Consider the following 14,794-nt stretch of genomic DNA (forward strand, 5'->3'; position numbering starts at 1 on the left):
TAATTTCTTGCCTGTTCTGACCACTTTTTACTTTTTAAACACCTGAAAAAAGACAAAAATCTAATGGAGTGTGCATTTTCATGGCATAGTATACTCGGATTTGCCTACCCACTGATATTCTTCTGAAATAATTTACTCATTTTCTGCTTCAATAGCCAACACATGCTCTTAACAGAGCTTGTTTTTCCAAACAGTGAAGAAATCGTCACACAAAGCTACCAAAAATCTGAGAGGTTAAACGTTCCCATTTTGACTTTAGGTTTGCAGAGGGCAACTTTTTATTTAATATTACTAACGGCTTGATCAAGACAATCACCTCCAGACTCTGAAGATACTACACGAAGCGGCTCTTTTGAAAAAAGGACTGTTCAGGCAGAATACCAAGATCTGTGAGGATGGTGCTCTCATACCCACAGCAGCACATTTTGAAAACAAGTTTAGGACATGCTTATTGGCCAGGGGGATGCTAGGGTCCAGTGGGATGTATTTATGCCAAATATCCAGATTTTTTGGTAAGTTTTAAGACCATACATGTTTCCTATATAATATGTAGCATAACTTTTACTTAGTGTTCCAGAACGGCTTGAAAGAAATTCCACAATCAGCAATGGTAATAAACTGCATGCCAAACAGCTGTAGAAATGTAGGCAAATCTATACATTTGTATGTGTGTAAAAGACTGAAAAAAGCAGCGGAGAAGAAGCAGAAAGCAAAAAGTTTCTCTCACCATGGAGTGATCTCAAAGACTACTGCAAGGCTGCTGAATTCACAGAGCTCAGTACAAAAACTAGAGTATTTTCTTTAATTTTTATTTAATCCAGAAGTACAGGAGTAGATTTTTAATTTTTCCCCGTCTCATAATTTTTGAGATCTGGATGCAATTTCTGAAGGCTTAGCATTGCCAAAATTATTTTCACAGCCTGGTAGACAGTATGGCTGTTTAGAAGCAGTATGTGACAAGTTGCAAAGGAAGGAGGATAAAGGAATTTGCACTAGACCAGGTCGTCCTATCTCCTATTGTTAGTTTGCCCTCATATCTTTGCTATACAGGAAGTCTCAAAGAAGAGCGTTCAGTTTTAAGATCCTTGTTTTTCCGTCTGTACACAGGTTGACAGTATTTGGAACTCTGCATTTGGAACAGAACATTATTTCTGCATGAAGTGTTCGCAGCCCACTGGCAAGGTCATTACAATTAGCTTATGCATGCTTATTTGAGAAATGTAAGCATTAATACTCATTCATTTATACAAAATTGTGCTTTTATATAAAATACTTTTCTGTGCTTCTTAAAGCTTTGTTTCTTAGTAATAGAAATATGAAGGATCACTGCCGTTAATAGAAACCTTGTAATATAGAGAAGAACTTATAATGCAGCAACAAGAATAATGGGCTCAATACAAAACAACAGGGACAAATATTATATGAAATTAAAATAATTTCGATTTCTCTTGCTGGAACAAGAAATTTTCTTTATGGTCAAGACTAATTTAGCTCAGTTTTGCATAGCATGAATAACCTAGTTTGACAGACAAATGAAATATCTATAGATTAAGTGACTACCATGAATCATCAGTGAACACGCCAGGCCAGTAAATCTACCAATAATTTAGTTAATTGCATTAAAAGTTTACAAGGAAGAATTAATTGACAAGTGAGTCTTTATGTACATGTAAGTAGTATATTTAAAGTACTTTTGCAAAACCACTGAGATGATACCAGAAATTAATATGATTACTTTTCTTTCAGATGCTTCAGAGCAGGCTGTTTTCACATTATTGGAGAAAACGGCAAACGGAAACGCAAACGTATATAGTAACAGCACCCATATCTGACAAAAGAATAGAGGAAGACAGAGGCCAGTAAAGAGCTACTGAAATAAAAGACAAGGTATCCAGGCAGGGTTTTTAAATCCAAGGAAGTTGATTCTCGTGTATGCTCTAATACAAATGGCATTTTTGATGATGTAGTGATATAACAGCACAGGAATAATATACGACTTACAATGGACTCTAAAATTGACATTTAGGAAGGCCATGTGGAAGAGAATAACAGAGCGAGACAAGTTGAAAGTATGGATGTCAGTTCAAAAAAGCATATCTTGAAAATGTATGAAATACAGGCAGCAAAAAATCAAACCGCAAATGTTGAGTTGGGTAGATTTTTTAAATTTTTTTTTTTTTTTGTGATGGTGATTTATTTTAAAAAACAAAATATAGTTAGTCCAATATCAAAAATAATATGACTGCAGTTCATCCTGGAGGATACATCACAGCTAGAAAGTCTGGAATAGGATGGGATACTGAAGTACTGAAACTACCAAGTCCTAGAAAAGTTTGTAACTATTTATTGTTAAATCTAAAATAGCAGTAGTATCGCCTAGCTTTTCATTTTGTGGAAGAGTGACATTTCAACTTTTTATCTGAATTTATAAACAATTAAAATGCTAAACTATTTTGATCTTCTGACAGTCATTCTGAGTGGATTTTTCTAGGTTTTTGTATGTTTTCTGTAGGAGAGAAGGAAAAAGAAGATTAAGCCCTAGTAGGTAAGTGGACACGAAGTCATGCTTGAGGATGTTGCTCCTCCTTGAAAGCTGATCATGTATCTTCAAATACTAAAAAAAAAAATTCTGACAGAACTCCAATTTCCCACACCACAGGAAGAAAATGTGGAGAGGAAAGAGGTATTATAGATGTTGTAATACCTACGGTCTGAATAAAGGAGACATTTTTTTCTTGACAACACTGACGAACAACATCACAAGTCAAATTCCACTTCCACTTGGATTTTTGTGCCACTTCAAGGCTACTTGGACCACTCAAGGCCATAAAAACACAGCACTAAGTAGAGCAAGCAAGAATTCCCCTCTAACGAACAATTTCAGCCTGTGAAGGCCTTGAATTGTAGCCATGTGAACCATCAGAGCTATACTGAAAGCAGGACAGGGAATCTGCTCATGAAATACATTAAAGCAATTTTTCTGTGTAACTGAATGTTGGCAGGCTTGAGCTGCATTGCCTTTGCTGTTAAGACTCATTTATCTTCATGGGTTATCTGCCAAAACTGCACCTGAGTACACTTTGCTAATTTTCTCTGCTAGAAAAAATAACACAGTTCTTGGAATCCAAACACAGAACTATTTTCACTCATTTATTTGTCTCCAATCTAAAATTTACCCACCTAATTATAGCAATAATTAAGCTGGATAATTTAATGTGTTTCCACAGGTACCCACTCCAATCCACTGAAATTGTACCAGAGGTTATGCATGTCTGTAATAATGGACTTTCTACTTTACATAGCCAAATCCTGCACCCTTTAGGAAACGTATAGTGGAAATTCTCTCCCATACTTTAATGGCAACAGTCTGCTTCCCCAGACAACTGGAATCCTGTGCAGGCTCTACAACACAATCTGTGTCATATCTTCGTACTGAATTCACTGTGCATTTGCAAAAAAACTGCATATATTGATTTACTTTTCCAGGATTAGCTTGGAATTCAGCATCTAAAATCTGGTAACTCAACAATTACTCAGTAAGGCTACAGATTCTGTAGTATCTATACACATTTAAATTTTACCTAATGCTAACTCTGGTTAAACAGAATTACTGATATCACTACTGAGAAGTGTAATTTTTAATTTACATTGTTGCTAGGGCTGAACTAACATAGGACAATGAATTAACCATAGCTGTTTGTATCAGCAAAGTGTTTATAGCATAACAGAGATGTATCACCATAAGAAACACTGACATAAAATAGGTAAGAACAAGCTACAGGAAAGCATTTCAACTGAATACGAAGGAAGAAAAAATAATAATGAAAGGCATATTTTTTTTCCTCTTTAGTTCACTGGCTAAAATATATCCATTTGAACTCCCCCAAAAATCTGACAAAAATTCACATGACTATACCGTACCATATTTAAGGAAGTTGACTGAGTAAAATAAAATACATTAAAAAATAAAATTAAACATATAGCTATGAGAAGACAGAGGTTGAGGACCTGTGTATGCTAGACTAGCTTGAGAAAGATGTTTACTACGCATTACTGTACTGAATATGTCAGGCTTGTTATTCTTTTACTAGCCACATGTCCTGGGTGGTGAATTACAGAAAATCACTACCTAATACAATTCACCTTTCTTGCTTCAGTATGTTTTTTCTTGCTCTTCAGTTTTTTCCACTAAAATTCAAGGTTAGAAACTGCACCAGCTATGGATACAGTTCTACTTCAAAAAGGTAAAGCAAAAGTAGAATTTTCAAAGTGAAGAAAACAAAGGAATGTTGGATTTTATAGGTTATTCTCGCTGATGAGCTTTCTCTGTAAATGCACTAAGCAGTGCATTTAGTGAAATAACAGTGCCCTCTAGTGCCTTTATTAAGCACATTGTTCAAACTTTTAAATAATGCAACATACCAAACCACTACATTCGTTTTGAAAAAGATGTAGAATAAAATGACTGTGCTAACTTAGGTATCAGTTCTTAACAGGATTTTTTTTTCCTAGTCATGGCTAATTAATATATGGGGGAGGGAAAAACAGATTAAATACATATACATACATATGCATGAGTAGTACCTATTATTGCAAAAAATGTGAAAGAATGCAGTGGATGCTTTCTCTACAGCATCAAAAATGACGTTGAAATATTAGACTGCCTCAATAAACATCGACCATATTTACAAGAATGCAAAAATGAGAATGAACATGGCACAAATTTCAAATATGATTTTGATAATGGAGCTATCCAAAAAGCTTTACTTGATAAACCAAGTATTCAAAAAAAAGAGGCTTTTATTGAAGATTATGACTTATCAAGATACAGTTTTCACAGTCTTGCTTACAATCTTAATAGAACTTTCAAGTGAAGCTAACATGTAAAATATCACAAAATCCAAAATAATTACTAGGGTCAGCTTATTATCTGTGACTCAGAGGTAGTTAAAAGAAAATCCAGCAAGGAATAAGCTCTTGATGGAATATTAATATCTACTTTGAACATCCTGGATTTTGAACTATTACATTTTCTTTGACTGTTATTAGATTTTGGTTTTCTTAATGAGAACTTGTTCAAAGAATGTTAAAATACACAATATTTTTGCACAGCACCCAAACATATTTTCTTATGTCTGATTAGGTAGGCAGTATTTTAAAAGTGTACTTATATATTCTTTCAAAAAGATATTTTCTTCTGATGCAAACTAGCTTTTCAGAATCCTATCCTCACAACTGATACTATTATTTATTTTAAAATATATGTATAAGTTTGGTTTATAAAAATAGATCTTAAGAATTCAGCTGGACCTATAAAACAGAGTTTATCCCACCCTGCAATTGAAATTACAACACATTATGTATTTAGGTGAGTGTATGTTCATGGTTCCATACATCTGGTAACTTGTATCTATACCTGATTCTTTAGAGGACTGCCACATAAATTGCTTTACTTACAAGATATTTTTATGATATCAAAATATCTAATTGTATTTATTTTCTCAACAAAAGGTAGGTTTTATGTGGAATACCAAACAGTGGGGGACAGGTCAAAATGTTCCCCAGTTCTCTAACATAGAGACCATCAGTTCTGCAAAGCCTTTGCAGTCATACTGTAAAGGTTGGGCTGTGCTTTCCATCTGCCACTTATATAACTTATGTTCATGAAAAAAACGAAGCCTTTTTCATAGACATTTTAGAACTCCTTCAGTCCCCCAATTATCTTTTGGTATATATGGGCCACTCCGTGTTTTAGCATTTGCTACTATTTTTCCTGTGGTATTTTTACACATTTAAAGTAGTACCTAATTGTGCAGAACTACTACTAAACTGGTATTGCCAGGCTAAGATAAATATGCCATTTCTCGTGATCAGATTAATTATTAACAAATAAAACATTTCATTTGGTATTACAAAATTATAATGCAGTTTACATACATGATTTATGTGGGTTACCATTCTGTAATGACCCTCACTGTAGGTTATACATGAATTACCGTACTTACTTTTGAGATCTAAATTTCTGGCTCCTGCTGTGCTCTGTGTTGTGATTTTAGTGTCAATCTTTACAGTGTGGAGATTGTGAGTATCCCTTGATATCATCACATTATGCCACTGGTTGTCATTCAGAGGTTTATTAGAACTTCCTTTGATGAGATTTGCACCGTTTCCCAAGTCAAACACATAGTGTAAATACCTGGGAAAAAAGAAAAAAATGGAAAAGTTTCCTTTTTCTTTACATAGCAAGGGGGCACTAATTAAGATGTCTAATATTTCTTATTTCCTTATGCTCCTCAGTAGTGCTGGTAAAACCGGATGACAACAACGAATGCCAAATGGGGAAGCAGTCTTAGTTCAGAGTAATCACCATTCTTTAGATGAGCTGAGATGCAGTCCCGAGTTTCTGGAAAGTAATGAATGCTTTGTGTACCAACGCATACGTACATATGTAGAGAGAGAATAAGAGGAAGGCTATAAAGTAGTATTTTGTTGTGATAAACGCTATAGAAGTTATACCTATTCTTTACTTTCATATTTTCCAGGCATCTAGCTTCATCTGAAAGAAAAAGTCACAACAAAGCATATGAAGTTTAACATGAAGAAAAAGACAAAGATTCGTATCCTAAAGTTTCTCTTGTGTTTCTCCTATATATGTTTTTTGAATAGACTTTTTTTGTCATTATGTTAATCTATACATACCCTTTTACTAATTCAACCACAATGAAATCATTTCCATCGCCACTGTTATAAAGTATCAATCCATCCAGAGAGGTTGTTTTGAACTGGAAAAAAAGGTGCATAGATGTATATGCTTGTAGTGTGGCCAATGCAACGTAACTTGCTTTTGTTTTAAAGGTTACAGGGTCTGCTATGATGTTCCTGAATCCAAATCTTGCATTAAGCTCACAATAATCGATGTCTCCATTTTTACATAAGTCAATGTATGCCATGCCATTAAATGTAAGACTCTGCAGATGCCCAATGAAATTAGAAGGCACAGAAGACAGGTAGCGCCGTTCTGTTATTATTCCTGTTTCTATGTTGTGGAATTCCAGTCGCGTGTGATCACCAGCCATTTGACCTTTAAACAGCAACAAGAAAACACATGTTAGCATCTGAAAAGGGAGGTCAAAAAGCACACCATGTGATTAAGTATCTGCATCACCTTCACACTTTTCAGAATGTGCAAGGCCAGTTCTTGGCTCCAAAGAGAATTCTTCTAAATTCATCCGAACTTCTGGTAAATATCTGGGAGCCTTTCCACTGAGTTCAGTATGTTTGCACAAAGCCAACAGCAAGATTTCTAAACTGAAGCACAATACCACAGTATATCAAACTGTCAACAAAATCCTACACTTTGTGTTCAGTTTTGGGCCCCTGATCATAAGAAGGACATTGAGGTACTAGAGAGAGTGCAGAGAAGGGCAACGAAGCTGGTGAGGGGCCTGGAGCACAAGCCTGATGAGGAGCGGCTGAGCGACCTGGGGCTGTTCAGCCTGGAGAAAAGGAGGCTGAGGGGAGACCTTATCGCTGTCTACAACTACCTGAAAGGAGGTTGTAGCGTGGAGGGTGTTGGGCTCTTCTCCCAAGTAGCAAGTGACAGGACAAGAGGAAATGGCTTCAAGTTGCGCCAGGGGAGGTTTAGATTGGATATTAGGAAAAAATTATTCACAGAGGGGGAGGTTTAGATTGGATATTAGGAAAAAATTATTCACAGAGGGGGTTGTCAGGCATTGGAACAGGCTGCCCAGGGAAGTGGTGGAGTCACCATCCCTGGAGGTGTTTAAAAGGTGTTTAGACGAGGTTCTAAGGGACATGGTTTAGGCTAGAGTTAGGTTAGGTTATGGTGGGACTCGATGATCCTGAGGGTCTCTCTCAACTGAAATGATTCTGTGATTCTATACACTTAATCAGACATGTAGTTTTACTATAAGCAAGTGCGATTAATTAACACAGCATGAAGAACACAGAGGCAAATCTCAGAACTATAACTATGTTAGATTGCATGGAAGAGAGACATAACAGTTTGGGGGATATTACTCCTCGTGTTTTAGCTGTCTTAAGGTACAGTAACGCTGGCTTTGCTGCAAAACTCTGTGCTGCAAGGGTGGACAGAGCCTTCTTTAAAAGCAAGTAGCTTTATAATATGGGGATAAACCATGGGAGAAGGAGGCAGAGCCTAAGAGACGGACAAAGCAGAAAGCCTGTAGAAAGGGTGTATGCCAATGTCTTGTATTCCTGAAAATAACGACAGTTGCTTACATCAGAAAGGTGGCCAACACCAAGCCTCACAGCTACATTTGAGTCCTCCTTTGTCGTACAAGAAGTCCCGCACAGCAGAAAGCCTAAGGTTTGCTAACTGTACAGCTAATCTGAAGGAAAGGATCAACACTGCCAGGGTACACTGTGTAAAGGTCAGGCAAGTTTCTCAGCTAATTATTAAATACCTTACCCAGCACATCAAAATTGTTTCCTTTTCTAACAGAGCCTAGATTTTTTTTCTCATGCACATTTTAAGGAAGTAGGGCAGTACTATCACAAGGCTGATTCATGGTCACATTGTGTGGGTATGATGACAAAACAGCTTTTATTACTAATCAATTTTACCACTTAATCTACCTCGTGCAACCATGGACTAGACTTCCCAGTTCCTTAGATGCTTCATATCTCTCATGGAATACAAAGAACGTGAACAGCAGACCCAGCCAAGCTGCAATAAACACTGGAATAAAACTTCTCTATAATATAAGTTCATACAGTTGCAGTGCAAAGGTGTTGACAGACCAACTTCCCTCTGTCCTCTCCTGAACATATTATTCCAAGAGGAGAATGTGAGCTCTGACCCAGGCTGGACGTGTTCACTGGTGATGCAGAAAGCCCTCAGGCAGGCTTAGCTATATCTTCATAGGTTTTATAAGCAAGTGTCCATGTATGTGTGTGTGAACAGGGAAAGGCTAAGAGCAAGATGAATATGGATATTGGGCTTTTCTCAGGGAGATGGATTCACAAATGGATTAAGGCACAGCACTGAGATACAAATACAGGTACTAATGCAGTTACAGTGGAAACAGGTCTGCAAGCTTTAATACAGTTTTTAAAAATGCTCTAATAATTTACGATGAAAATTTACAAGCATCTTACTTAGACTCAGGATGCAATCTGACCTAACTCTACTGATGTCATTGAACACCATCAGCATCTGGGATCTGCAGTCACTCAGGCTGAGCACTGCAAGAGGCACTTTAATCCCCAAGGACAGGCTTCTTGATGTTCTTGTTTCTAAACATCAGTTCTGAAGATATCACTTCTCCTGATGTATTGTTATAGCAAAGGTGGGTTCTTCCTTGCAGCAATGACTCAGGAAGCTGTCTTGAAAAATGCCAAACTCGTAAATTACTGCAAGGCCAAGAGCTGTATATTAGATCACAGCGAGAGAGCTGAAGATCATGTTTTAGAGAAGGAACATTATGTATTCCAGTCTTATATCACTTCAGATGGCATTGCATAAATGTCATGGCAAACCTCCACTAAGCTTTGGCCTGAAGCACAGTATCCTCACTACATTCACTATCTTAAATGTATTTGTTTCCTAAGCACAGTAGTAAAAAAGTTCCAGAATCTGGGCTCACATCCCAAATTTCCCTTTAACATTTCACTTGTACAAACATGCTAACAGGACTTGAGAATTCACATAATGCTCCACAGTATTCACAGCTACAGCAACGAAGAAAAAGAGAGAGTACAGTTTGTGCTTACAAGGTTGTTTTTTTTGTTTTTGTTTTTAACTTGTCATGTTGGTGCACAGAATGCATTACCTGTTGCAAGGCTATGGGACATACAAAAGGTCAAGTGAATTTCTGTTCATAATCATAAGCTAGGTATCCTGTTAATTATCCAACTGTAGTGACCTCCTTCAGTGCATGTTTGTTTTCTATACATTTCCAGAAAACAAAGTGCGTCAGGGCTGCAAGTATTAAATCTCTTCTATGATGCATAAAAATTTTCAAAATCACTTGTATGACTTCCAATGAAAGTTAATTATGATTCTGAAAAATATTATTTATCCATGCACAAATTATGCATTTGTCAAAGATAACTAAGCTCAGTACATGGATGAAAAGGTGATATTTTATAACCTGTAAAAAATGGAAAGTAAGGCTGAATTATTTAATCATTTCCCCTTCATCTTAAGCTTTCTGGATCTGGTGGGTTTTTTCATATGTGACATAGGAAATAGAATCAAAAAAGGAAAACACAGTGCGTGGCAGGGAGAAGCTGGAATTTTGGGGAGAAAGTCCATTTTTTCCTCATGTTCCCGTAAGATAGCAATAATAATATTTCACATGAGTAACTGTCCATTTATATTTTAACCACATTTCTGATTGTTGGGACATCAGAAAGATAAGTTCTAAGCAGTTTAGAACAAGTGCACTCCAATCTGATATGGCAACTCTTCCACTACACCTTTAGGAAAATCAAAGCTACTACACACTAAACTGCATTGTGTATGCTTCTGCCAGATGGGAGTGAAAACTTAAGCTCATGAAGGCTTTGGCAACACACTGTGCTGAAAAAAAAAAACAAACCCCACAGTGCTGCATAGCAATATAGCAATAAAGATTTTTCCATGCAGAAAATGTAATATTCCTGGGACTAACAGCAGGTTTCCCATGTTATCAGACTTTCAAGTTCCTTTTAGTTTCTTTTCTCATGCCAGTTCCCTCCTCACTGATGGAGGAGGTCACAGATGGGCCACACAGCTTCCTGCAGGGAGTTTAGGAAGACGTTGCTTGATCAGTAGGCAACCAAAAAGACTCACTGGCTTTAACAGCTAGAATAGAACAGTTCATTTGGAGGGGAACCTAAAATGATCATCCACTCCAACTGCCTGACCACTTCACAGCTGGCCAAAAGTTAAAGCATGTTAATTAATGGCATTGCCCAAATGCCTCTTGAACACTGACAGGGCTGGGGCATCGACCACCTCTCTAGGAAGCCTGTTCTGGTGTCTGGGTATTTGCTGAGACCATGATATTTCATCGCAACTACAGTTATCCACAATGAAGAGTGATTACCAGAACCTACAGTCCTGTGGTCTTTACTTATTACTTCCCCTGACTAGACTATATATGATAGAAACAAACCTTCACATACATTTTGAACTTTTCCGAAGCTGTGCTGAGCAACTGGGACTGAATCCAAAGGTGAAAACAGTACTTCTGGGTGGTTTTGTAACCCGTAGTATTTGTAAATTAAAAAAATCTGCCATGAGGAGCCCAGAAAAATCTGTATTTGGTTTCAGATGCTCTATTTTATTCAGATCTAAACAGCTTCCTCTAACTAGCAAATGTCCCTGAAGTAGCCTTATTATTGGAGCTGCCAGTTGAGGCAGCAAGATTATGTTTTTCAGTGTAGTTCCTCCAGTACTATGTATTTATTTTCACAAAGAAAATAACTGGTTTAGGCTATCTGCTTTCTTGGAAGCATGACCCAAAGCATCATCACATACTCAGATGAAATTTTTGCTTCACCTCTGGAAGATCTACTGGTAATTTCTGATTCTAGAAAATATGTTTTTGCAGCTATATGAATCTATGGCAATTACTTTTTCTACCAGTGACATCGTCTTCAGTGTTCTGCTGAGGTAAAGAAGACTACTAAAGAAGGTGCTTTCCTTTTAAAAACCTATTAAAATTGTTATCATTTTAACCAAGCTTAGAATAAATTATAAAAGCTATTTCATACCACATGAAAACAAAGTAAAATACTAAATAGATAACACAATTAGGCACATTGTATTGTGCAAGGAATCGGGGCCAGAAGCCAGGTCTGTTGCTATTAACAACACTTATGTAAGATTTATCTTCAATTGAACAAAATCAAAATCATCTCATTTCCGATAACATACACACGAACGAATATGTTTCTAACAGCTGCTTGCATTCATGCCATGTTTTTTCTCCCATCCCAACTGCTATTTTAGTATTTGAGAAAAAACCTGTTGCCTAACATTTAATTATTGAGGACAGCTGATGCAAGATTTAAACCACAATGGAATATCCTTCAAACATTTATGAAATTCCTTCTTACAGGAATGGCTTGGAGTTTAACCTTAGTATAACCTCAGGGTGTTGCCAAATGCATTTTACTTGCCTTCTCACTAGTGATGTATTGAATTACTTCTCTCCAATTACTGTATAAAAACATTCATTTAGGTCAGCATGGAGTTTTTAATTTATTTCAATAGCAATGTTAGAGTAACATTAATATAAAGTGTAATAATACACTTGTAGTAGCAGTATTTCAAGATGTGTAACAAGGATTTTTGATTTTACCCCTCTCCCCCCCCAAAAAGCATCTGTTGCTTTCAGATAAAGGCATTTTACTTCTGTCATATTTTGGTTTGTGTTTCCCCCCAGTAACACCAAGTCAGAATGCCACACTACCTGTCATGGCCTGCTGGTCATCCACCATTAACTTTAAACTTTTTCCTCGCCGAACCACACGCACTGTGTGCCACTCATTATCATTGAGGTTATAGCCAGCAAAAAGGGTTTCTGGACCTTTGCCTGTAGGATATGCCAAACAGTCATTATGCAATCTTTAAATCAGTTCACATGTGAACCTCACAGAGAAAGAGAGAGAGACAGAGAGACTGGCTGGGCAAATGTTAAAAGACACATTAAGCAAGAAAATTGCAAAGTATAAACAAACCTCAAAATAGAGCTACTATGTTAAAACACTTCTACTGTATGTTTAAATACATCAATATATTGTATATGCACATTGAATGAAGCAGGTTTTCATAAATAGGCACAGTCAACATGGATTTAGTTATGCATTTTCCAGTCATGGAAGAAATGGGATTACTGCAGCCAGAACTTCAGCATGTGTTCGTAAACTAGATTTTTCACTCTTCATTAAAAATAGTTCCGAGGAAAGGTATAAGTGGCAAATGTGTGTGCATGTGTGTTATATTTTTCTTAATCTATGTCAGTTACTCAGCATTTGTTGATTAGCACTTCTTAGAGGATCATCTATTACCTTATCACCCAGATGACTCATTAATATTCAGATCTAGTACCTTCTGATGTTAGCAGACCTCCAAACCACACTTTCCTTTTTTATTTAATGGATACCTTTTTTGTAACCTACTATTTTAGTAAGCAGCACAACAAACACTTTTGAAGGAAATATAATTCTACATATAGCACAATGTACTTGCAATAACAGAAGGACTCACAAATCTAGGAAACAGGATATCTTTAACACCTAGGGAAAAAATCTCTCTGAAGAAAATGATTATGGAAATTCTCCCTTGCACTGTTGACCAAGAGGAGAAAGAGAAAAATCCTGACTATGAACTACAATTGATATATGTAGGTGATTGACCAAGTGCTGAAACAATCAATCAAAGCTTCTGTGCTTAAACCTGAGTTATTGGAGTTACCTCAAACCTGAGTTACAACCTACGTGGTAACTGTCCAAAAGGTAAAGCTAATCTGCAGGTAACAAAATTACATTCTTGCAAGACAGAGACCTCCCTGGCCTGCTTTTCAGTTCCTGTGGCATAATAAAGGCTACTGATAACTGAGAGACATATAATAAAGTACTATTTGACATGAAAACATTTGGGTTACACTGATTCAGACCATCACCTCCACCATGTCTTCTCATGTGACTACATTCCTTTAAAGAAGGGATACACCACTGGCTCTGAAACTCTCCCACGTTTTGTTTTGGATTCTTTTCCACCCAGTGCAGGGTAAATGTGATGGAAGAGGCCTGTTAATAAATGGCTACTATAAGACACTGTCTAAAATCAAAGCCTCTCTGACTTCAGGACTGTATAGAGGGAAAAAGCCATTAATAACTTGATATCACTGTTCAGCATATGGAACTGTTTTCATCTCAGACTTTTTCCATTTTCTATCAGCACTTTTTCACGGCTGCTAGTTGATTGCCTTGCTTTTATGGGCAATCTTCATGATTTTGAGTATGTCAAGTGATTTCAAGGCATAAAAATACTAGCTACAGCAAAGGCAGTGAGACTCTGATAACATCATGTTGCTTTCTCTATGCATCTGTATTGACGCCACACTAGGAAAGGTATGCAAGTGCAGCAGAAAGAGATGTATATGTACTCACTGATGTCAAATACCTGAATGGTTCTGTTTCTTACGTGTTTACTTTCTTTGACAAGAGAAACACCAGTTTTGCGTAACGCTTCAGTGAAAAATGTTTTCTTTGGATATGGTGATAGAGATGCAGTGAATAATGCTCTTTAAGCAATTTCTATTATAGTATATTTTATTTGGGCTTCAATGGAAGTAATTTCTAACTAGATTTGGAAGACAAGGGATGGATTTACAAAAAATTTTAAACACCACATGTAAAAATTCTGGTAAGAGTCAATAGGCCTGCCTAGAAATACATCACTTACTATTATTTTAAATGTTAGCCCTTCTTCATTTGTTAGTCCAACACATTAAAAAAAAAAAAAGTAGTTGAACTACATAGTCTCCCTTATCTCACAACAGATCTCTAAAAGAATTCAAAGTATATTCAATTTTAATTTTCTCTCACATTAACAATCCTCTGTAGTTCCTGATAGCCTTCTATGATGGTATGACTGGCCGGGTAGATGAGGGGAGAGCAGTGAATGTTGTCTACCTTGACTTAAACAAGGCTTTTGACACCATCTCTCACAACATCCTCATAGGCAAGCTCAGGAAGTGTGGGCTGGATGAATGCACGGTGAGATGGATCATGAACTGGATAGATGGCAGAGCTC

The 14,794-nt window shown here is 36.8% G+C and overlaps 1 protein-coding gene across 21 annotated transcripts in view; it reads right to left on the reverse strand.

Annotated features, from left to right (window-relative positions):
* Window positions 1–14,794, reverse strand: part of NRXN1 (neurexin 1) — a 739,204-nt gene that overhangs the window by 381,018 nt on the left and 343,392 nt on the right. For all 21 annotated transcript variants that reach the window (XM_065632973.1, XM_065632971.1, XM_065632964.1 and 18 more), the window contains 3 exons: window positions 12,447–12,569; window positions 6,700–7,081; window positions 6,006–6,196 (listed from right to left, as the gene is read on the reverse strand). In XM_065632973.1, the coding sequence (XP_065489045.1) occupies window positions 6,006–6,196; window positions 6,700–7,081; window positions 12,447–12,569 (696 nt within the window). The remainder of the gene's footprint in view (window positions 1–6,005; window positions 6,197–6,699; window positions 7,082–12,446; window positions 12,570–14,794) is intronic.

The sequence above is a fragment of the Caloenas nicobarica genome, chromosome 3, assembly GCF_036013445.1.
Source record: "Caloenas nicobarica isolate bCalNic1 chromosome 3, bCalNic1.hap1, whole genome shotgun sequence".
Taxonomy (NCBI): domain Eukaryota; kingdom Metazoa; phylum Chordata; class Aves; order Columbiformes; family Columbidae; genus Caloenas; species Caloenas nicobarica.